The following is a 25,067-nucleotide window of genomic DNA, read 5'->3' as shown; positions in this document are numbered from 1 at the left end:
TGTATGATTGTGTGTGTGGTATCATCAAAGGAGATTCAGGTCATCCACTGATGAATGACAGCCCACACACCGTGGTTAAATGAGGCCTATGTGTCTGCTAAAGCTCTTCCTCTGATGGACTTCTTTCTAGTGTGCCGTCCTCTCTGATGAAATATTATGAGTTACTCAACAACACTAAAGTTTTCATATTATTAACAGAATACTGCGGCTGATTAGTGAACATGACCAACTGCAGAAGTCTTCCATGACAGACTATGACAGTGTTATATACTGACACGTTTGCAGTTTCACCTCAAAGGGAAGTAGGGTGTGTTTTGTGCGAACCATAGCGCCACTAACCAAAATGTCAATTAAATGAAACGACAAATTAAACCTACTTTATTGCATTATATTTAATATCGATATTCAATCATCATCATAAACCAGCCACTAGGGATACTCTTTTGGGTAGTTCTAGTGCCGGTCCCAAGCCCAGATAAATGGTGAGGGTTGCGTCAGGAAGGGCATCCGGCGTAAAACTTGTGCCAAAACAAACATGCGGATCACAAATAGGAGGGGTAGTGGATATATTGGCATATGATCCGCTGTGGCGACCCCGAAAAGGGAGCAGCCGAAAGATGAAGAAGAAGATTCAATCATCATCATCATAATAATAATAAGGTCAGTAACAAGGTCATTGTGCTAGTACTGTGTTTCTTTTGCAAGTGATAACCAGGTGCCTCGCCTGCCATTTCCTAGTCAGCCTTTTCAGTAATCAATCCATGAGTATACGGCTGATTCTCATGTTCTCATCAACCCTCTAAATAAAAATTATAATCATCTCTCCCAGACAAAAAGCTCTGATTAACACACTGTTCACTAGCTGTCTTTAAATGATAGTGATTGTTCTGGAGGAAGATAAGTGTCTGGTCAAAATTCTACTCACAGCTGGAAGGAAGGCCATCACAAGAAGGTTGATTCTGGCTTGAAAGGAAAAAACCCACATATGGACAATGGTCAGATATAGTACAGGAAATATAAGTGATGTAAATGATTACTTTAGGTGTAAAGATTAGGAGTAAAAGTTGTATTTACCATAAAATTTGGGGGAAATGATACGGTTTAAATTTAATCTTGACAGCTGAATTACACTAAAAACTGTAAAATGTTCAAATGTAAACCCTCTACAGTTGTGGGGTTTTTTGTTATGTTTTGTTTTCCTTTTTTGTATATTTGATTTGAATATATGCATACAATCAATACGGACTTATATGGAAAAAGGAAACTTAGCAACTAGTATTTTTAGTCTTTGACCTATATTTCCTTCATACGGAAGCCCTAAAGGGTCATACATACATACATTTTATTCCACCCGTTTTCCCGTGATAACAAGATTATTTTCCTCCGGAAGGATTATCTCAATATCATGAGAAAATGATCTTTGTTATATCGAGATAACGAGATAATAAAAATAAAAAATCGCTGGCGGTTCTCGGCTTCCGTAGTCTTCTCAGATGACACACACTAATGTGTACATTATCTATAGCAAGGCATAAAGCTATTTCAGCCTGTGTCAGGCCTTGATTGAAGAGATATGTGATGCGGTGATCGGTATTCTCCTGCTCCTCTGACATTGCTACACTAAATGATGTTTCCTGCAATGATTTAATACGTTTTGTTTTCTCGAGATCTCAAATTAATTATCTCGTTATCACGGGAAAACGGGTGGAATAAAATGTATGTATGTATGACCCTTTAGGGCTTCCGTACCTTCATGCTGTACATGGAATATCTTCTCCCTCCATACAGGCTTGTGATGAGAAAATTTAATTATTTCAATAGGATACAGCTGATTAGCAATCACCCATTCCAGCAATGTGCACTTATGTTACCATGGAAGGAATCACTTTGTCTACATAAAGGTTCAGAAATGATTTAAAGTAATTAAAGTAATTCACATCAGAGCTCCACAAACTACCTAAATAAACTAACTTACAAAGTTATATGCCCTGCTGGCTAGTCTTGCACAAAAGCAAAGTGATCACACCACACTGAGTAGAGAACAAGAAGAGAATACAACGGTGACGGTCACATAATCACTTGTGAGCATTATTTATTAAAATTAGTGAAAAAATACAGATAGTTCTTTTTTGTTGTTGTTGTACATTATCAATGGCCCGAACCCTACGTAATGACCTTTGACCTGTGATAGACATGGCATCACATGGTCAAGACTATCTTCCCAGCAGCCCCAGGGGACTCGATGATGTCATGGTGGGCCTGGGCGGCCTTGTCGAGAGGATACTGGGAACCGACGACTGGACTCAGCCAACCAGCTTCCATTCCTGCGTAGAGAAACGCTGCGCTCTCCTTCTTCTCCTCCTGAGGGAAGAAGAGGGAGCGAGAGAAGAGATATATAGAAATTATTTTTACAGACCAGAGCATTGTAACAGGAGCAGCTTTTCTTGCCTCCATGTCAAAAGCTGTTTTCTAAACTATTAAAAACTATTAAGTGTGCTTCGTACCGGCGTAGCAAAGAAAAGAGCCACTCCCATGATGCTGCTCTCATTAGCCATGGTGTCTCTGGGGTTGATCTCTATGGGGCCCCTGGAGCCAACGACCTGAGGAGGAAGAGGAGAGCAGGTGATTAGCAGGCTAAATAAACAGAAAAAGAGATTGTGTGTTACATTGAGTGAAGAATAGGTTTGGTTTTGGGAACTGCCTGAGTTTTTTTGTTTTTTTTACTAAAGCTGTGTCTCAATTCAGGGGTCTACGCAGCCGACATCAGCCGCATCCTTCATTAGCCGTGTCGGCTGGAACTGAAATGAGACGGTCTGGTTTTCATATTGCATCACCAGTTTTTCCCGCCCTTACAACCGTTGCCTAGCAACAGAGCTGCGGAAAGGGTTATTTGGTTCACTAAAACGTTGAAAAGATGTGTTTTTTTAACATTTGTATTAGGTTTCATTTAAAAATAAATTCTTCTAATGTTTTCACCTTGCTTGCCATTACCTCTTTGACAGTGTGTCACAGAAGCACAATGAATCGTGGGCTATGTTGCTCAGGGGTGAAAGGAAGCATTTGTTCGCTGCATTTGTCGGAGTCTTCAAAATGGGACAGTCTAGTTGCACTGCTGTGATGCAAGTGGTCTTCAAATGCAGCTCTCGAATTGAATCACAGCTTTAAAGTAGCCATAATTGGAGGAGTGGGGGGGGTGGAGCCAGATTAAGAGCTTGAGACACTGCACACCCACCTACAACTGCAACCTGCACCCATTGGATGGTTTTAGCAATCTTTATAAGTGACAGTCCAGTCGACATTGATGTCATACAAGGTTTTTCAAAGTCTGGGTCATTTAAACAGGATGTATACTAGTGCCATGGGATCAGTGAGTGACTATTAAAAAATGATGAATTATCCATTAGCAGTTACTGATTGCAATGTACCCCGTCTGTTCTGCACTTATAAAGAGCATCTCCGCAATGATGTGTGCCGTATAAAGTGGAGAACACAGTGGGATCCAAAAAGTGTTATTCTAACATCATCTGTACACAAAGGCAATGTGCGTGCCAACCTGTTACTGAACATACAGTTTAAAGCTGCACATTGTAATCTTCAGATAAATCCTCCCTAATGATATGACCCAGACCCATCTTACTTTGTCCACTAGATTTTGGAAAAAACAGACTTATTGCCCTAACATGGAAATGGAGATAATATCCTTGAAAAGTGCAAGTCATGCTAAACCAAAAAACATGTTTAGCATGCCTGTGAGAGATGAGTCTGAGAGGTAGAACATATTTAAAAGGACTTGTCCCTTTAAACTCAAATTTCTGCTTCCACAACATGATCACTTCTTTATTGCAATATTTTACCTAAACCACCGCCTGATCATTCACGTTAACTGACATTTGAGACAAAGTAACTGCAGAGCATTTATGTGATGTTTAATTCCTGAAAATTCCTAATAAAATATAGTTTGTGGAGCTTATAGATGAAGACAAGTGTGTTGGCTTTGGTAGAACCACAGAGTGTACAGCTACTGACCGTGACACGTCCTCCATAGGCCAACATCTGGAGGTCTTTGCTCAGGTTGACATTTGACAGCATCTCCACTATCACATCTACGCCTCTGCCATCTGTAGCTTCCTGGAACAAGGGGTTGTCAGTGTTATGACGCTGATTCACTTCTTACCAGGTTAATTGACCATCACAATGACAGACCAATCAGATCACTGGAAAAAGAGAGTCATCATTCTACAGGATCCCGACACATGGCTTGATCACTGCCAGACCTGTTCAATCCAAACATCACTTAAATAGAACCTGTCTGGTAATGTGGAGCAGGTGAAAACAACAACACATGATGCTGTGAGCTAAAGAAATTCAGGGAAAAGGGTCTTAAATGCTTCATTGTGTAAAAGTAGTTTTCTTCCTGGTGTTTGTGTACTTGTGTGTTTACCATGATTTTATCTGTGTAGCCCTGTTCTCTGTGATTAAAGGCCATGTGAGCTCCATTGTTGAGGACCAGCTTCATTCCCTCTGGTGTCCCTGCTGTTCCTAACACCCTGAGACCCAGAGCACGGGACAACTGACACGCTGCCACACCCACCTACACACACACACACAAAGAAAGAAAATTAGGATGCAGAAATCATAGACTGTTTTAAGTAAATAGAAAAATAACAAAAACTCTCACCCCTCCACTGGCTCCATGGATGAGGACAGTCTCTCCAGCCTTAGAATGGGCTCTGCAACACAACACATGGCAGAATAAAACACATTTGTCATATCAATAAACATCACTCTGTATTTTCTGTGTAAAAAAACCTGAACAGATCTTCTCTCTCCTAAAAGAAAATAAGAAGTTAAAATATTTAAATACGATAAAAACAAGTACTATTCTCTCTGCTGTTTTTTTAAGCTCTACTTTTTAATGCCATTACTACAAGGTTCATTGCAGCTGTTAAAAGTACCATTATTAAATCTATAAGTTAAAATGTAACAACCAATCTGACAGTGCTTTAATCTTTATGGTTTAATTGTTATTTATTGTCCTGATGGTGTTAGTGTGGGAAAGCAGTTAAAGTAAATAAGAAGAAAATGATCTTCGCATTCAAACTGCTCTCATGTCATTTAAGCATCTGTTTAGCTTGACACTGGGATTGACAATGATATAATGTGAAGCTACACTAGCAACATTGGTAATTCAATGACACTGGGCTGCTGAGAGTCTGTGATGACAATAGCAATAACATATTGTCTATTTACATAATATAAGCATTGGAATGTACAGGATGTAGGTATTGTTTTCTGAATAAGTAAACATAATTGTGCATAAATTATTCAGAGGGAAAAAAGGCAACATGAAAAAAGGCTGTTGACCTCATATGTATGTGTTCGTCCACCACCATGGTGCAGCTGCAGCCTCTAACAGTGACATGGTCTTACTTGTGAATCAGAGCTCTGTAGGCAGTGAAGTAAGGAATCCCTATGGCTGCTCCCTGTGTGAAATCTAAAGCATCGGGCAGTTTGTGGACGCAGTCGTCAGCTGCTACAGTGAACTCCGCATAAGCTCCAGACTCTGTGGCTGTGGTGAAGACTCGATCTCCTGCCTGCCAACACACACACACACACACACACACACACACACACACACACACACACACACACACACACACACACACACACACACACACACACACACACACACACACACACAGCAGCTTTCTGGGTGTTAATCAACAGGGTGAATGTTTCCAATAGATGTTATGTATTGTACTATCAAGTGCTTAAAATGTACTAAGACATACATTTAAATGGACATGTATTTTTTACTAAATGATATCTCATCAATATCAACTGTATCCACCAATAATTCTGTTTAATGTGCAGTGTTTTTTTTATTCAGACCTTAAATCCAACCACTCCTTCACCAGCTGTTTCCACCACTCCAGCTACATCGGTGCCCGGTGTGTACGGCAGGGTGGGTTTACGGCTGTAAGTCCCAGCACGGATGTAGGTTTCCACAGGGTTCACGCCACAGGCCTGGACACGGATCAACACCTACAGCAGAGAAACATCATGGAAGAGCCAGAGGCCGGACAGTTCAAAACCTACATGTTCTATTTCAGACAGAGAAATAAACATGCAGAGGTTTGTGCGGTCATATAAGACATTAAAAACCAGGGCCAAGTACAACAGACAAAATAAGAGTCCATTAACATTAAGCTCAACTGTCACAGCACAGCTTATCCTTTGTTTATTATAAGCTGCATTTACTATTGTCATATTCATAACACACTGTGTTATCTTTATTATTTGCTTCCTATTTGATTGGCTTAAATTCTATAATATTAATGCACTATTATGTTTATTCATATAGACAAGCCTTAATCAACAGTTCAAAAGCCCCAGTTCATACTACATACGTGGTAAGAAATGTGTGCCACTAAAGTACACCATCAGCCATGTCGACTCATCCATCCTCTGGTTTTAACACCGAAACTGTTTATATTAAATGTTTGTGTTGTTCTTTATCATGCTGCTGTGATTGTCATGTGTGTGAAGTGATGAACACGCAGTAAAACTTTAACAAGGTTGTGTTGTTCCATCATAGAACTGCGAAGCTGCAACCTACAAGCAACACAACAAATAAAAACATTCATAATCAATACATCTGACAACTATCGTCTTTAATAGTGTACTGACTGGTCAGTGTATGTTATCCAAGAAAATAGTGAAAATTACCCAGATGCCAAAGTTCACATTATCTAATTGTAAATCATTATACAGCAGTTGCCAGTTAATTTTCTGCCAGTTGACTAATTTGTTAATCAGTAATTTCAGCTCCAACATACATACTGTCTAAACGGACATATGTGGTGTGGGTCAAGAGGGGCCCGATAGCAAATGTTGTACTCTGGCCCGATCAGGAGGTTCATCCGGCCATGCAAGCAGTCACATCAGACCACTGCAATGCCCCATCTCTGGACACCTACAGAAAACTCCTGAAAACCTACTTGTTCACCACAGCTTATGGACTCTAGCCTCAGCCAACCATTACTATTAATATCTTGTGTTCTTGTTTGTTACTTTTTATTATTGTATCATTGTTTCTTCTCTCTGTAAAGCGCCTTGGGTACCCTGAAAGGCGCTATACAAACCCAAGTTCTCATTATTATTATGATTATAAACATGGCTGAAGTTGAACCTGTGTGCTGCTGTCTGTTTGCTGAGATTATTCCCACAAGGCAAACAGAGATCACGCTTAACAGTGAAGTCAGGTGTTGCAGCTGCACAGACATGAGACAGACTCCGGTGTTTAAAAAGTACTACTGACACTATGACATGGGCTTCAGCAGCTTCACTGTCCTGTTCTAATCATGTGACTGCAGGAGTCTTTGCACTGACAGGACCAGGGTCAGCTGTGATCAGCCGTGTGTCTCACCTGTCTGAGTCCCGGCTGTGGAACGGGCACCTGTGAGCACAGGCTGAGAACCGACGGAGCTCCGCACTCACTCACTCTGATGGCTCTCATCACTCTGCTGCCCGACATGTCTCACTGATCACGGGCTGTCTCACGCTGACCAGTGAGACCTTATAGAGTCTCTGGTCTCACTATGGTGCCACTGGTGAGCTCTTCGTGAGAGGGGGCGTGAACACTGACTCCTTCCGCGGTCTTAACATGGTCGGTCAGAAGTGCATCAGCGCCACCGTGTGGACTGGAGTAAATCAAGCCGCCGCTTTCTTCTGTCCAGTGGTTTCCAGCTCACCATCACGTGGCTTTCCCCCCTCATACTCAGGATGAGCAGGATAATCTAATGTATTTATAAATGTTGATACAGTCATAAATACATAAATAAAACAACTTTATTTATAATAGAATATATATAGGGCAGGCCTGATCATAATTTTTTTCTTTTTTCAAATAATTAAAAAATATATTTTTTTCTCTCCTTTTCTTTTCTTTTGTTTCCTTTTTTTAATTATTTAATCAATCATTTTTATGTCATTATTATCTATTTCTCCTGTGAATTTAGTTCTAACTATAATCTTGGTCGTGACAGTCAATTTCCTTTCTTGTTATTAAATACATAAAGTTGGTATGACGTTTCTTTATTCAGATCCCTCTTATTATTATTCAGTAATATTATCAATTAAACAACTTCACTCAGACAAATTACAGTTTAACTTGATATCCACACGAGACTGGATTGCTTCAAATTATCTAAACTATGTAGATAAGTAGCAATAACCCACACATTTGTCTTGTTCACTATAAGATCGTTAGTTTGTCTCTGGATTAGTTTACATTGATATTCTCATGTTCATTTAGTTGCTGATATACATGCGACTTGATCATAATGATTTAGCCAGGAGTGGGACTAGAACCAGCGACCTCAGGGTATATGTCACGCAATTTTCGATAGCTAAAATGGAATAATTAACAGCTGTGTTCCTTCCACAGACAAATTGAAATGGGGAGTAATTAGAGAAGTTACAAAAAGGAATCAAAACAAAGGCAGAAGAAAAAATGGAGGGCTATGGATTTGGGTTTAATAATAAAGATCTTTCTGTGTATGTAATATAATAATAATAATATATTGCAGAGAGTATGAACCGAAAGGCAATATGGATTGGTGAAGTGTTGAGCTGGACCTGACCTGGACCCACACACACTTACACTCAGTGGTTTGTAAATAAACACATTTTAACAAATTAATATGATATTAATATGGATGACAGGACTACATTTTATTTACTTATCTTTTATATCTTCGTTTTATTTAAAACATGTTCTTATCATTATTTGTTATCATTTGTATTTATTTATTTTGTCTCATTTTAATTTTACCTTCTGTTAATTGTTTTTAGTCTTAACCCAATCCTCCTATAATTGTATTTCTTATTATTTTCTCCACATGTTTTTGTGGCTGCAGCTTCTGCAGTAGCTCACAGTCTGTGCAGCACATTGTTCATCCACCAGGAATTAAATATGCTATGTAAATCATGTTTTGCCTGCTTGATTACTCTGTGCTGTGCTGACAGGTAAGGTTTCCTGTTCAAAACAGTGACCAGTTCAAGAGGAAACATTCAACCATTCGTTACTCACAGCAAGAAACTACAAAATAAAACAAACAGGAGAGTTTTGAAATTATGTAATAACATGAGATCAGGTAAACGTTTTTTTAAATGCTTTTTAAAAATACTACCGAATTTGCACTAACCAGATTTCGGAAATCTTGCATGGGAGACGGAATTAAATATTTCTGGAGATGGTTAATGCCATACTCATTGTCAAAAAATTGGGATGATCAGGGAGACTGATGAGCCGTAGAGACATTAAAAAGTTAACAGTTGTATTGCCGTCTCGAAATCTGAGCTGTGCTTTCAAAAGGGTGCATTACAAGCCTACAAAGCCAAGGTGGCTGACTAAATGGGAAACTTCTCCATTCCACAGATTTATCCAACCTTGTCTTTGCCAAACCAAGGTTGTTTTGTCATTAAGAAATGGGTATGTGGGGGAATGTGGGGAAACTGGATAATCTTCTACTGACTGAAGTTAACATGCCAGTTCTTGTTGATTATGATCCAAGCCTTATAAGAGTATGACCTGAAATAATGCGTTTGCTCTCCGATTATGATCCAAACCTTGGAGTGTGACTACACTGATGGCAAGGTTTTAAAACTCAAAGTCGTCATACCTGATCAACCATCCAAACATGTAAGTACTGATAAATATTTCAGGTATTGAGACCTTTGTGAAGACAATTCTGTCTAATTTACAGTAAGGATATCCTGTAGATATAATCTGGGGTTATTTTATCTGTGAATGATCATGTCAGATGCTTTTCATTTTTGTCAGTATTCATCCTTGTTCAGTCATCTCTTTGTTTATTCAATAATGTCCTCATCCAAATTTCAATTAACGTATATTATATTAAACATTTAACATATAATGTATAACATTATATTTTTGCGGTTATACCTTGCATGTTGTCTTTTGCAGAGGTGGCAAAAGTGCTCAAAGACACATGGTTTGTCAATTGTAGAAGTACTGATTCAACTCCTTTACTCAAGTAATAGTAAGAAAGTACAGGTTCTGAAAGCACAAAAGTAAAAATGAATTTTTAACTTCATGATACACGATGCCTCTTCTGATTACTCTGCAAAATGAAAGTTGTAGGCACACAAAATAGGTTACTTTTCTTCTTTTGTTAACAACCTGCACAGAGCTGGTACAGAGAAACAAATCACTGGACACATTCTAGTGTTGCTGCCAAATTCCAGACAGAATCAAAAAAAGACTGAACTGAACCGAGGTCCTGCATGAGCACCTGGATCATTTTTACAGGGAATAAATGGATAAGGGAATGTGCTGGTCTTGATTCAGTCCCTGCCCTTTGTAAACACCGTCCGTCGCTACTACCAATTGGAGGGTGTAGTGAGGTCCTCGGATCGGCCCCGCCGGAGTTGGTCACGGCCCTGACTATCTAGAGGAAGTAAAAGTCGAAACAAGGTGTGTCTGTAGGTGAACCTGAGGAATTATCATTACCGGTACAGCAGCCCGACCAACCTCCGGACACTAGAGTCTCGTGCTGTCCCGCCCGGGCGCGCGCGTATCCCGAGGAGAGATGCTCCGTGCGTAAAAGCGTAAAAACAAGTAACGAATCGAAAATAAAAACTCAAGTAAAGTACAGGAACCTGAAAAATCTACTTAAGTACAGTAAGAAAGTACTTGTACAAAAATTCCTCAACATTAACATTGTACAAAATAAGTGAAATATTGTTATCACCCATTTGTCATAGAAGCTTGATTTGTTTTAATATCTGTATCAGTCTGCATGAAAGGTTTGTGGGGGGAGAAAAGGACTCATTGCGTTATCTCACTACTCTCCTGGGGGCACCAGTGGCTCACTGGATCCCAGTCTCACATCTGTACAGCCAGCCACTGAAAACAACATGGATCATCCTGATGGGGGGGTAGTCACATAATACTTCATACTCGAGTGAAGAACAGGTACCTATACACCTGTACTTAAGTTCAGTGCATATCAGTGTGTACTTTCAGGGTAACCTACTTGATGGAGAGATGACTCTCTCTCTCTCTCTCTCTCTCACACACACACACTGACTTTCTCTTTCTCTCTCTCTCTCTCTCTCTCTCTCACACACACACACACACTGACTTTCTCTTTCTCTCTCACATACACACCCTCTCTCTCTCTCTTTCTCTTTCTCTCTCTCTCACACACACACACTCACAAACACGCTCTCTCTCTCCCTCTCTCTCCAGTTGCAGCCCCGCCTCCCCCTCCTCCTCGAGCAGCTGCCCGGCAGCAGCACTGAAGAGTGACCGGACCAAGGGGCGACATGAACGGGCCTCAGCTCAGCGATCTCCCGGACGACTCAGAGCAGCTGGATCCGCATGTGAGCGGGCTGAGGCAGAGAGCCCTGCAGAGCAGCGAGCTGTCCGCCGTCACGAGCTTCTCCCGGGGATTCCTCCTTAAGTTTCTACGGGCCAGAGACTTCGACGTGGAACTCTGTCTGAAGGTACCACACTTGAGTCCAGGAATAAAAACCTCTTCCTCAGGAGAACACTATGTACCTGTAGAGAGTCTGAGATGTTACTTGAGTGTAACTTGATGAAGGTTTGGGCTGTTGTTCACTGTGCAGGGGAGAATCGTACACTCTGTGGTTGTACCGTGTGCACGATCGATCACAGAGCATGTGCTCACATGTTAATATTAAATCTAACCCAAGACACACATGAAAACTCATCTTCTGCAGGCTGGACAGCGTACACCACACAATGTCGCAAATACTGTCAATCTCTAATATTTGTTTTTTATTTCACATGTACTTGTACTTCAGTATTTACTATGTCATACTTCAACTCTCATACATTTCAGTGTAATGTGTGTGTGTGTGTAACATTCATGCTGTTTACAGAGTGACTGAACATTAGAAGAGAGGCAATAAATGCACACAACTGGTTCAAACTTCAATTCCATGTGATTGAAAGCCAATTGAAAATGCAACAGAAACTTCTCTAGCAGATTTCGAAAAGAATGGGGCCATGGTGCAAACTGAAGGCAGGATGTTTCATGTGTTCTGTGTGTGGGACACAACAAGCTGTGTCGTCACATTGCGACTGCACTCACAATGAAACTGTCTTGTGACCTGACAGAGCTGTTGAGAAACTGATGTCTGAATGTTGTGAAAATGCTGTTGATGACAACAACATGGGCGAGTGTCTCTAAATGTGTATTTCATTATTTCTGAGGTGAAAGAATGCTAAGTTGGTGATGTTATTAGTGATAAAGGTTTAGGTCAGCACCAACAATATCTCCCAGGTCCTTGACTTGGTCAGTGGTGAGATAACAGACTCCATATATGCACAAAGCTGCTTGTGAGCCTCGCACCAGCCACATCGGCATTAGCGCTGTGGTCTTTTCTTTATTTGGTTGCAGGTGTGTGTAACATCTAGAGATTCGTGTCCTTCAGGCAGTAGAGCAGTGAATTCAAAGTGCTGATGTTTTACTTATAACAGTGAAATGTGGAGTGTGTTGTCTGTGTAGCTTTGATCACTGATCATATGTTTGCTGAAGCATGTGAGGACTGAACAGGAGAGACTCAGTTCATCATCTCGATATAATTACCGTGAAATGTCCACGTTGATATGATCTGAAACATTGGAGGGCGGTGTCACACAGACCTTCCAAACTCTCAAGCCTGTGAAGTCTACAGTGTTGAATGCTGAACTTTAAACCAGTATTGTAGCCTGCTTGGCATCAGTGTCAGTCAAAGTCACTGACAACCTAAATGAGAGCAATTTGGGTGAGTTCAGAGTCCAGGGTGCTGATAATCTTCTGTAAGTGACCAGATGATGGTGCAACTGATGACAAACAGTTTCCTCTATTATTTTACTGAGGTGGACTGCCCTTACAGTTACAATGCATTCGTTGGCCAAGGGTTGTTTTTACACATAAACATTTTGAAAATTTATTTTCACAGAAAAATGTAGCAAAACTATATAATACATATTTACATTGACACTACAATCTCATATCACATGACAGGACGACAGAGCTGGATACCCCAACTCTAACAGGGGCAGCTGTTAGCTCTTATTACTTCTCACAGTTAACACTATAACTAATGTAACTCACTAAATTATTATTCTGTGTAAAGCCATGGCAGCTGCATAATATTTTTACAGATTATATCTGTTTTATTGTCTTTGAACTATATGTGTCACATGACTATTTTGAGAGTGATACTTGGCCCAAGTTAATAAAGAGGTGAAGTGCAGAATTTGTGTATTTATTCACTGCAGATAAAATAATGTAATAATAAAATCATGTCCAAAAAGTGCATGAAGTCTTATCTTAATGCCAACCATACTGTGACTTGTCAAAGACTGCATCTGCCATTATTCTAATATAAAATACCCATAAACTAGCTAAAGTCTAAATTATATATAAATAAATACATAACAAAATATAGATATTTTGCACCAGCATATCGATAATAACATCTCATTAGTCAGGTTGAGGATATATTGCTGTTTCAATATTTTGTCCCACCCCTAACTCTGACCATTCTTCTTCCGACCCATCCCTCACCAGTCATCCAACACATAACTGTCATACATGCACACAAGTACTCAATTGTAAATCGTATACTATTTCGAATACTGCCTCTGTGCATTCTCATTGACTTTCACTTAATCAAAAAACAAATGGTGTGTTTCGTTGTGTAAAAGCGCACAGCTCAGACACACAGTCCAGTACTGGAGTTGACGTCAGGCAGGAGGTGACTGAGTTACTTTTCTGTGGTAAAAGTGTGAAAGACTGTGAAAGACTGTGAAAAACAAAAACATCTCTAAAAACAACCAGTGATCCAGGGGTGTTTTTACAGTTGGAATATATTCCTAAAGTGTTGTTTGTAAACAGTTTTGTTACAGCGGTGCTCCATGTAGAGTGTTCAGTTGGGAGCTCAGCAGAGAGGGTGAGGTGCTTATCTGAATTTGAAAGCAGCTGGAGCTCGGCCATGTGGGTCTAAGCTCTGTGGCCGTAATAAACACACAAACTGAAGGGATAGTTCACCACAAAAATATCTACTCACCACTGCCCCGATGGAGGGGTGGGTGAAGTGTTTGAGTCCACAAAACACCTTTGCAGTCTCAGGGGTAAACAGTGTTGCAGCCAAATCCAATACAATTGAAGTAAATGTTGACCACTTTTTGAGCCAGAAAAAAAATGAAAATGCCTCCATATTGCTTCTGAGCTGTCATCCAAGTGTCAGTAATTACCAAAATTCAAATTCGACTATGTTTTCAGCCTAAATGTCAGCTAAACATGGTGTTAATGACCTTGTTTCCAGTAGAATTTGAATGTCGGGGCTTATAGACACTTGGTTTTTACATTTGAAGAAGGAGTCACCATTTACTTCAAATGTATTGGATTTGGCTGCAACACTTTCTAACCCTGAAACTCCAAAAGTGTTTTGAGGACTCAAACACTTCACCCACCCCTCTATCGGCATAGTGGTGATTAATTTTTTTTGGGTGAACTATCCCTTTAAGCTGCTAGTTTTATTTCCCTATATGATCCTCAGCAGCAGGGACGTTTACTCTGAGGGTTTGGATCAGAAGCACACAGCACACATCTTCTTTGATGCACTGCTTCAGCTACAGGTCACATAGGTACAGTAGACTCTTGTGATTTCCCTCATTGTCCCTGAACATTGCATGTGTCCTGTGCAGCTGTTACTGAACTATCAGCGGTGGCGGAGGGAAAGTCCTGAGCTCAGCGGCTGTCTGTCTCCCTCCTCTGTGCTTGGCCTCCTCAGCACATCGTATCACGCCGTTCTACCGCAGCGGGACCATGCCGGCAGCAGGGTGCTCATCTACAGGATCGGTGAGTACTCAAAGCAGTTATGCAATTACTGTATCCAGCAAATGTGTCGTTTTTAATGTTAACCTAAACATCACTTTAAATATATTTGAAACATGAGACAGAAAAGACAGAATCACTTACATTTTTAATCTGTAAAATTTCAGTCCTGGTTTTCAATAATAACTACAACTGCAATATGACGAACACATTATGTTTACTGTGGCGGCTTCACAATAAAATCATTTTTCCTTATAAATTCTTTTGATGTGAAGCAACAGCAGTAGGAGGATTTATTTACACAAGCAATAACTTAAAGGTTCAGTGTGTCGAATTTAGTGATATCTAGTGTTGAAGTTGCATGTTGCAGCTGAACACCCCTCACCTCACCTTCTCCTTCCAAACATGAAAAAGAAACTGTGGTAGCTTCAGTTGTCATAAAAACTCAAAAGGTGTTTAGTTTGTCCAGTCTGGACTAATGTAAAAAACATGGTGGCCTCCGTAGAGAGGGTCCCCTCGATGTAAATATAAAGTATTTAAATATAAAGGGTCTTTTCTGGGGTAAAGAAAACTACAATTCATATAATTTAGATGAAATGAATTAGTGAAAACATCATGAGGATTATTCTGCATTAAATTTATGCCAATAGCCAATAATCCCTTTCACCTAAATCTTACACACTGGACCTTTAATAGTTAAAATGAGTGAACGTGTTAACACTAAGATCAAACTGTGCTGGATCAGTTACCAGCCGCATTGTTTCCTGTCAATCTCTGGTGCTCAGGGAGGAAATCTCAATCCAGCATCCAGAGATGAACTGAGCAAAATGTGGTATATCTGGAGATAATCAGTACTGGCCAATGACTGCACACATAAGGGAAGATAAAAAAAAGGGGGTTATTTGAACTGCAATAAGCTCAAGAAGATGGTGCAAGTTCATTTAGGCTGAGTTCAAATCTTGTTAGTTCAATGTCAGTGAAAAAAGTGTCTAGGAGCATGGTTCAAAGAGGTGGAGTTTAGTGTCTTTGTGAATCACTTGTTTTGGGTGTAACATGCAATAAACAAAGTAGAGTGTAAGTTCAATATGATGAATCATACTTCTGTCTTTATAACCGGCCTTAAAACAATAGTGGAATACATGCACCACTGAAGCACTGCTGCCTCAGGATAGCACTGCACCAGCAAAACACTCGATTACATACTATGTTACAGTTTTTCACAATTGTTAAAACACGTTTTTTGAATCCTCCTGTCCTTTTCTCAGAATTCTAAACACAAAACTCTTTTCTCAAACTACATTCACAAAACCTCTGATTCTTTTTGCAAAACCACACCATCGCCTCAGAATAGTTTTACATGTGCTCAAAGCCGAACAATGTTGTCAGATCATGCACGAATCGGTCAAAATAGAAAAACTGCTGAGCTGTCATTAAACACCACACCAAAAAATTGAAAACACAGTGGTCAAGGCATGTTGCTCATGGAGAAATGTTTATTGGTCACAATAAAGTACTGGGTCAGGCCACAGCACTTCATTCACATCACACGTTATATTTGCCCTTGCCAGGCAACAGGGAAAAAACCCTAGTGTGCCGTACCCAGCCCTGACACATCTCCTCACCAATGTCATCACAGGCTAGTTCCATGGCCTCAAGAAGATTACAGTAAGCCTGGTGTAGGGCTGTCGCTCATTCAGCTTCCATCTCCGAGTGGAGGAAAACAATAATAATAATAAGAAGAAGAAGAAGAAGAAGAAGAAAATAGAGGACTATTGCATTGAGGAAGGGAGAGTACGGCGGCAAGTATAGGTTACTGTACTGATATTCTGATTCATATTGAACCATTCTCTGACTTGGACAGCGCGGTGAAAACTAACATTGTCCCAAATTATAACATAAATAGGCCATTCCATCATCTCATGTTCCTGCTGTTCATTTGCAGACAACACATCTCTAAGACCACCGAGAAAGGTGAGAAGGTGCTGGGTGTTATATATGTATAGTATATGGCCCCAGAGTGGCATGATGGTGAAGAACACCCCGGTTGCTTATAGCAGCACGCAGTGTTATATTACAGTACTGTACCACCATCAGAAATTGCCACTCTTCGTCTTCCACTCCCTCCTCTTCCTCTGCCTCCTTCTTGTCCTCCACTTCTACCTCCTCTTGTCTACCTCCACACTCGTCCTCTGTGTCTCTGATCCATTGTTGTCATGAGCTTGCAGGACCAACCTGCTTGCACTCTGAACTGGCTTATATTGGTTGTCATGTTGTCATGACATGAAGAGAAACAAGTGGGATCAATTTTGAATGGTTGTGTTCAATGGATGACACATGTGTTTCATTTGTGTTCATATTTTGCCACTGGTTTTTACCATTATGCATCACAAATGCATCACAGTGAAAACTGTGTTTTATTGCATGAGAATGTGTTTAGAGCTTTGCAAAAGGAAAGACTGAGATCTGCAAATAGTGTTTTACTAGGTGAAGATAGTTTATGGTTTTGTCAAAATGATGCTCAATTCAGTGAATGAGTTTAGAGAACTGAGCAATTGATTCACACAACAGGAATTAGTGTTTTAGCAATTCAGAAAAACTGTAAGACAAACACATCTATGGGTGCTCAGACGGGCGCAATTGCATCATACATTTTATTTATAGGCACCTATTAGATTACTCACCTCACAAGGCAGAGATAAAAACACAACAAAAAAATGATCTTCAAAAACTTAAATAAAATATGTAGTTTGGCTAAATGGAAGACAATCAAACTGAACATGCCAGTTTAAAAAGATGGGTTTTGAGATGGGATTTGAAAATGGAAAGAGCGCCAGTGTTATGAATACAAAAAAATAACAACTGATCTGAAACTATATTAAAGGCACTTCTGTTGTACTTGATGCCACTTTGTGCCACTTTGCTTGAGGTGTAAATTTACATTCGGCATAGTGAAGTTGTTGAATTTTTTCATGACTTGCGGACATTTTAATAGAGTACAGATTTACTTAAGCAAACAGTAAAAATATCCCTTTTTTATTGTCAATTATTTGTCTGTGTTCAACTAAATAATCCTAAATAAGGTTAGTGTTAAATAAATGTCCATTTAAGATTATTTAAGCAGTTTCCCTTTTTTGTAATTATTAATTTGTAGTATTTCATTATTTGCAAATAAGAAGAACAGCATTATATTAGTGTTTTGTATCGGCCGTCAGCAGCCCAGCTCTTTGATTATTGCCATCGGCCATTGAAAAGTCCATATCTGTCAATCAAGAACATCATACAAACATCTTTGCTGAAAAAATGCAGTCCGAAAATCAATCAAAATATTTTTGTATAGCCCAGAGTCAAAAATCACAATTTGTCTCATAGAAGTTTGGTTTCATGAAGACAACCTGTTATAACTGCCATGTAAATTATAAACATGTGATTTACAATTACTCAGTCTGAAACAAGGAAAAAAACTGAACTGGAATCTTTTAAGTTAAAAACCACAAACCAAGGCAGAAATCTTAGAGTAGTCATTGACTCAGACCTTAACCTTAACAGCCACAATAATACAATGACAGCGTCTTAAGAACATATCGAGGATTACATTTATTTTATTTTATTTATTTAGGCATTTAGCAGACGCTTTTATCCAAAGCGACTTACAAGGGAGACGTAACATTCAAGCTACATAGCAACAAGGATCTTAGTGTAACAATAAATACTACCCTATGTTTAAGGGCAGAGATTAAGTAATAATTTGCGGGAGATGGTGGTAGGGGAAAGGAAAGGAGAGACTAGTAGTGCTTGAAAGCAGAGGAGTGGTAGAAAGAGAAAGAGTGGTGTTTTCAGCAATCGTTCTGTAGGCAAGAATAAGTGACTTGATCTTAATGTGAACAGGTACAGGCAGCCAGTGAAGCTCAGTGAAGCAGTGAGGTAACATGTGCCCTCTTTGGTTGGTTGAACACCAGACGCGCCGCCGCATTCTGGATCATCTGAAGAGGTTTCACCGCACAAGCTGGCGAGCCCGTTAATAGGGCATTGCAGTAGTCGAGGCGGGAGATCACCAGGGTTTGTACCAGCAGTTGGGTAGCATATTGGGTCAGGTACGGCCTGATTTTTCGGAAGTTTTAAAGTGCGAAGCGACACGACCGGGAGGCCGAGGCAACATGGTCCGAGAATGTCAGTTGGTCATCGATGATGACGACTAGATTCCTTGCAGCCTTGGTAGGAGCAAGAGTTAGGGAGTCAATTTTGACATCGATGTTGTGATGTATGGCTTTTTTGGCTGGAAAGACCAACATCTCAGTTTTTGCCAGATTCAGTTGAAGATGGTGATCCTTCATCCATGTGGATATGTCAGATGACTTACTGTTTGTCACAGAAGGTTTTGGAAGAACTTGACCATGCATTTCTCTTCAGCTGACTTGACCAGTGTAAAGCTGTGTTTACAGGTCTCTAAATTATCCCTCAGAAAGCTGCAGTCCTCACTAACACCAAGAAAGTGGATGTCTTATGTTGCTTTTACAGTTTGTCATGATGCCTTTTTAAATTTTATGTGAAAGCCCTTTGAATTGCCATGGTGTTGAAATGCGCATTAAAAATAAACTTGCCTTGCCTAAGAGAGAACATAAGAGTTATTGTCAAAAATGATGTAAGTGGGCATATTTCATATCAAGGAGTCTTGTTGTTTTCACAGTCCATGGTCAAGGTCACATGACCATGTGTTGTTTTGAACAAAATATCTCAGCAATGCCCAAAAGGGAATATGATTACATGTGGCACAATCATTTACTCAGACTCAAAGAGTTTTGACTTTTGAATGCCATATCTCCAGAAAGCCTTGAGGGAATTCTTTCACGTTTGGCACAAATATTCACTTGAGCTTGGATTTCAATTTGGTAGCCAAAGGTCAAGGTCACGGGGGCCTCACAAGGTATGTTTGTGCTTTTCTTGAACATGATATTTTAAGGTCAGCATGAGGGAATGTCTTCAAATTTGGCACAAACTTTCACTTGGGCTCAAAGAGGAACCTCACATCCCTGTGAATGTGATATAGCAAGACTGTATTATTACAGTTATTATTATATGTTTATATAATATAACAATTTTACTAACCATATTTTCCTAAACTAGAGAGGGGGTGTGTCTATGTGCCTTCAACTTTATGTGTGTGTAAGCCCTATGTTCCCTCAGCTGACAGAGTTAACGACTATCAAATACAATAAAAAAGCAATAAAATGCTGATGCCACATATTCAGTGTATATATATTTATAATTAGTATAACTAATATAACTAATACTCTATATATTTGACTCAAATGACTCAGAAAACACAGTAAATGATGCCCTCCCAATCGAGGGCATCTTAGTTCACCTGTCACCACCGTGAGACAGACACTGTTGACATAATGGACATTTTTTCCACAAAACAAATGGAATTTAAGTAGCAGCCATTTTCTTTTCAGCTTGATGCTAGATGCTAACAGATCCTACATCAGGAGAATTAAATGATCTAAACATTCTAAACAACGTCCTCAGAAACTGGAAGATGGTGTTGACATATCATGGTTGTGACACAGGAAATATTAACATTAAGATTTGAAATACTATCAATCTGTAAAACATATTTGATCCTGTCTGCACTTTGCATAGGTGGAATGTGAAAATGGATCCTTCAGAGTGACTGCTGCCCCTAATATTGCCTGATTTTATTACATTTGAATGAATGTGGGGACACAACTTTGAAACTTATGTAATATGCATGTGTCATTGAAAAACAACATAGCTCTGATGTGAGATATTATTAAGATTTTCTTTTTATGAAACAAACTCAATTTAATCATTACAAATATTTTTATTGCACATGAATGATTGAACCCTTCTCTGTGGACATGCTGTTTTAGATCTAGTGGGAAGTCATAGATTTTATATAATAATATAATATTATAATTATTAAATTAAATTAAATTGCAGAAGTTAATTGTGTTGAATACATTCTATTATTAATATATCAGATTACATTTGAAAATATTTAAATTTTCAAACTTAATCGCAGTTTCCACTGGTGGACTTGTTTTGTCCCATGCCTCAAGAATCACTGGTACAATTCACTTGGACTCACTGATTAACTGATTATATTTTGGTCAAAGATCTAGGTCACAGTATCCTTTAAACAATTATTTTGGCCTCTTTAAAGTCATATCAAGACTGCTTGAGGGAGTTTCTTTAACTTTTTTGATCAGTTGTCAGTCTGTACTACAGTCGACAGATTCAAGTGTATCTGACCCACATTTTAAATTCACCATCATGTTAAAAATTTGTGCATCTATAGGTGTGAGTCATGTGTTCTGTTACCCAATTCATTACAGTTTTCAATTTAACAGTCCCAGTCTCTGCAGCTTGGTCATAAAAAGCTTTATCTTAGCTGCACTCTGTATTTCCTGTTTGTTTTAATTGTATCCCCCAACATGATGCATCGCCTTTCTTTTCTTGAAAGTTGAATATGAACTGTTTTCAAGTTAACCAGTTTCTTCAAGCCATCACTCATTCTTATATGTCAGGACTGACTGTGCCACTTACCTCATTCAGTTTCAGTTACAACTCAATTGATTATCCTCATCACACACAGTTTTGTTTCCATTCAAGATCCCCATCAAAATGCAATTAGTGTTTTGTGAAAACTACACTAATGATTTTTTTATATATTCACAATGGCTCAAACAAGTGGAATATGAAATATGACAAATGTAGTGACAAACCCACAAAGTCTCTTTTAGCTCATTATTTTACTTTTTACTCATCTCATTTCGAACAACAGTGAAAAAGCTTGATAATTACCTCTGATAGCTGCTCAGTTCCAAACAGCACACAACAAAGTTAGCAAGGAGCTGGTGGAGCCAAGGTGGAGGATTTAGCAGCTGAAGAGTATTTCCCTCAAGAGATGGTAGAGTTCAAAAAGAGAGGGAGAAGAGGGGTCTAATGTTGCAGCTTAGTGGCCTGATTTTCTGATTTTGCTCCTCAATTCCACCTGCAGGTCTTCTTTTTCATTTCAGAGTGAAATGCCTTACAACTATGGAATGGATTGAAATGAATTTCATAGACATCCAGGAGAAATTGTAAAACATGTCTTCTGACCTCACACCTAAGAGGATTAAGGGCAGCTGTGGCTAAAAGGTAGAGCAGGTTGACCACAAACTAGAGGGTGCTCAGTCCGATCCCGGGCAAGACACTGAACCTCAGATTGCCCCTGATGGCTGTGCCGGCAGTGTGTGAGTGATGATAGAGAAAGCTGCAAATACAGTAGATGCACTGTCTGAATGTTATGTGAATAGATAAATGACAAAAACTGTACTGTAATGTGTTTTGTCTCAATACAAGACTAGAAAAGTACTGTAGAAATAAAGATCATTTAACACCATCGTTAGGTCAAAATCTCTGAGGATGGGGGTGATACCATACATACCAAGATTATTGTTTTACCCCACAGATCACCTCTATCTTGTGTAGGTGTTGTGTGCAATGACAGTTGTGAGACTCAACCACACTGTCTTTAGCTTAAAGCTACAGTATGATATGCCTCTCTCCCTCTCTCTCTCTCGCTCTCTCCCTCTCTCGCTCTCTCCCTCTCTCTCTGTCTGTAGGGCAGTGGAACCCCAAAGACTGGTCGGCCTTCCAGGTGTTCCGGGTCAGCCTGATGACATCAGAGATCATCTCCATGGAGACACAGACGCAGAGGCAGGGTCTGAAGGTCATATTTGACCTGCAGGGGTGGAGTTTAGGCCATGCCATGCAGATTAACCCTTCCCTCGCCAGAAAGATATCCTCTGTGCTTTCGGTAGGCCTTCAATCATGGTTCTAACTCACCTACTTTAAGCCTGTGCTTCATTGGTGTCTTCGATGGCAATAACATTTTTAATTCTATGACGGTGATACCCAACTCTTTAAAACAGGTTATACCAATAAAGGACGAAGAACTTAGACGATTACGTTATGATAGTATGTTGCACAACAGGACATTTCGATGATAAATTGTTTGGCCAATTTGCCTGACTTAATTTGTCCGTTTAAGATCATCATACTCAGCAGATTGAATTACTGTCTTTCATTGTCGTGTGTGATTGATCTGATATAACCATTATTAGCCAGTCCATGCTGTTTCACAATTTAACTGAGTGACTGAATTGATCAAGTTGCTTAAAATTGTTTTTACAACTGTGTGTGGGGGTTGTTTGTCATCAGGAATCCTTTCCATTGAAAGTCAGAGGAATTCATCTGGTCAATGAGCCAATGTTCTTCTGGCCGGTCTTTGCCCTGATTCGTCCCTTCCTGCCAGATAAGATCAAACAGAGGGTTAGCACTATAATTAAAACACTCCACTCAAAAATATCTGTTTCTGTTCTTAGGCTGTATCCATACAACTACTAAAACTGTGTTTTCACTCTGAAAAAATCTCTGTCCACGCAAGTCTTTTGGCTCAGTAACAGTTTTAATCCCATTTGTGCTAACAAACATACACTGGTCCTGCACGTGCTGAAAGGAAGGCAAGCAAGGCCTGCTGGGTATAGGATTGCTCAAATATTTGCTTGCCTCCTACACATGTAAGCAGTTGCATCATTGTAAAATGCAGAATTTAACTGCACAACAGCTGTTAGCAAAGACAACGGTGTCAGCAACACTTGTAATTGATTAGCAATGTTGTGTTCTACACTGGTTACCAAGACTAATGCTATGGTTGTTTTTTCGTCTTGAAGAGGGTCATTTGATAGTAGCCTGACGAATCAGCTATGTGACTGAAAAGAACCAACAAACTGTTTAGTTTCCACCTATCCAGACACAGTCCTGGAGTTTTCAAACTAAACATGGCCAGCAGCGTTTCCAAACTTCTCAGCTCTAAAACTGTGCAGTAGTGTGGATGCCAGGCACATCTGTAGCAGGGATGATGCATTTTCAAACAAAAATGTAGTAGTAGGGATGTAGCCTCAGACTCTGATCTAAGACTTCCTTTAACATACAAATACAGTAAAAATGGCTTTAACTCGTCAAACCAAGTTACTTCTCTCTCTAGATCCATATGCATGGTGCTGATTTCCACGACAGTTTAAGTGACTTCTTCTCACCGGCCGCCCTACCTCCAGAATATGGAGGGGAGGGGCCTGGAATAGAGGAGGTGTGCAGAGACTGGACCAATCATCTGCTTCAATCAGAGGGGCTCCTGCAGCAGATTGCCGCCCATCCAACGGCTGATATTGCCATAAGTCAAGAAAACTCCTTGATCTCAGAGGAAGCGGAGAATGAACAATACTCAGAGGAATGACATTTGGAGTTATGTCCCCTCGAAGACAACTGGAAGACATTTTTAGTACAAATTATGTAATTTGTTTGCTGTGTTAAGAGAGCTGGAAAGATGCCCATCAGATGGAGTTTAAATACTTTCGGAGTCTACAAGGGCCAAACTGAAAAGGTGTTGACATCGTCATAGACTGAATCCTCTGAAGGATGCAGCCCCTGAATTGGAATATAGCTGTCATCAAAACTTTCTGCCATACTGCCTCTAAATACTCCATGTTGGACATAGCAATAATAAACACATGCGTAGCCAATGATCCAAACAGACACAGGATGTGTGAGGTAGCCATCACACACAAGTGAACTAGTACTTAAAAATACCAGCCTTACATGTGTTGCAAGATGTTACTGTGTGGATGTACTATTCAACAATTCAAATCTTTTTTTTCAAATGCTTTTTTCAAATTTTTTATTTATGACATGAAATTGTGGCATTTTTACGAAACTATTCTTTAATTGCAAAATTTCATCAGTAGTATATTAATTGGGATTAGGTGATGGTAGGTCAGGTGATTCATTGTTCATTTGGCCCCATTTGGATCAACATTATATGGAAGGATGGGCAGTATTTATGAAACATGTATTTAAAATACGTACTTGAAATACAAAAAGTATTTTGTAATTTGTATTTGATAGGTTTGATGAAAATGTATTCATATTTTGTATCAAAGATACTGAAGTGTTTTGCATTTTTGTAGTTAAAAGATATTGTAAAATACAAATCAATGCAATGAAATTCTTAGTTCTTTTTTCTCTACCTCGTGCCATTTATATAGATAAAAATCATCCCAAAAAAACTAGAAACATTTGTGTGTGTATATATATATATATATATATACATACTGAAAACGT

The 25,067-nt window shown here is 39.5% G+C and overlaps 2 protein-coding genes across 4 annotated transcripts; one reads left to right on the top strand and one right to left on the bottom strand.

The window, feature by feature from the left end:
* Positions 1-2,075: 2,075 nt before the first annotated feature.
* cryz (crystallin, zeta (quinone reductase)) lies at positions 2,076-7,684 on the bottom strand. The gene is made up of 8 exons (XM_020105364.2): positions 7,430-7,684; positions 5,893-6,045; positions 5,431-5,594; positions 4,679-4,730; positions 4,442-4,591; positions 4,027-4,128; positions 2,505-2,600; positions 2,076-2,361 (listed from the first exon to the last, which is right to left on the bottom strand). Exons 1-8 carry the CDS (start codon positions 7,535-7,537, stop codon positions 2,200-2,202), a joined length of 987 nt encoding a protein of 328 aa, XP_019960923.2. The 5' UTR covers positions 7,538-7,684; the 3' UTR covers positions 2,076-2,199.
* A 1,907-nt stretch (positions 7,685-9,591) lies between these two features.
* ttpa (tocopherol (alpha) transfer protein) lies at positions 9,592-24,951 on the top strand. Of its 3 annotated transcripts, XM_069510718.1 has the most exons (6): positions 9,593-9,706; positions 11,279-11,535; positions 14,753-14,906; positions 22,511-22,704; positions 23,109-23,219; positions 23,935-24,951. In XM_069510718.1, exons 2-6 carry the CDS (start codon positions 11,356-11,358, stop codon positions 24,181-24,183), a joined length of 888 nt encoding a protein of 295 aa, XP_069366819.1. In that variant the 5' UTR covers positions 9,593-9,706; positions 11,279-11,355; the 3' UTR covers positions 24,184-24,951. The 3 variants fall into 3 exon arrangements, with proteins under 3 accessions (XP_069366820.1, XP_069366819.1, XP_019956145.1); XM_069510719.1 differs by lacking the exon at positions 23,109-23,219 and having other exon boundaries at positions 9,592-9,706; XM_020100586.2 differs by lacking the exon at positions 9,593-9,706 and having other exon boundaries at positions 11,166-11,535.
* The last annotated feature ends 116 nt before the right edge of the window (positions 24,952-25,067 follow it).

Source organism: Paralichthys olivaceus, chromosome 16, assembly GCF_024713975.1.
Source record: "Paralichthys olivaceus isolate ysfri-2021 chromosome 16, ASM2471397v2, whole genome shotgun sequence".
In the NCBI taxonomy this organism is placed as follows: domain Eukaryota; kingdom Metazoa; phylum Chordata; class Actinopteri; order Pleuronectiformes; family Paralichthyidae; genus Paralichthys; species Paralichthys olivaceus.
The sequence above is the reverse complement of the archived record's forward strand: the minus strand, read 5'-3'. Positions and strand labels throughout refer to the sequence as shown.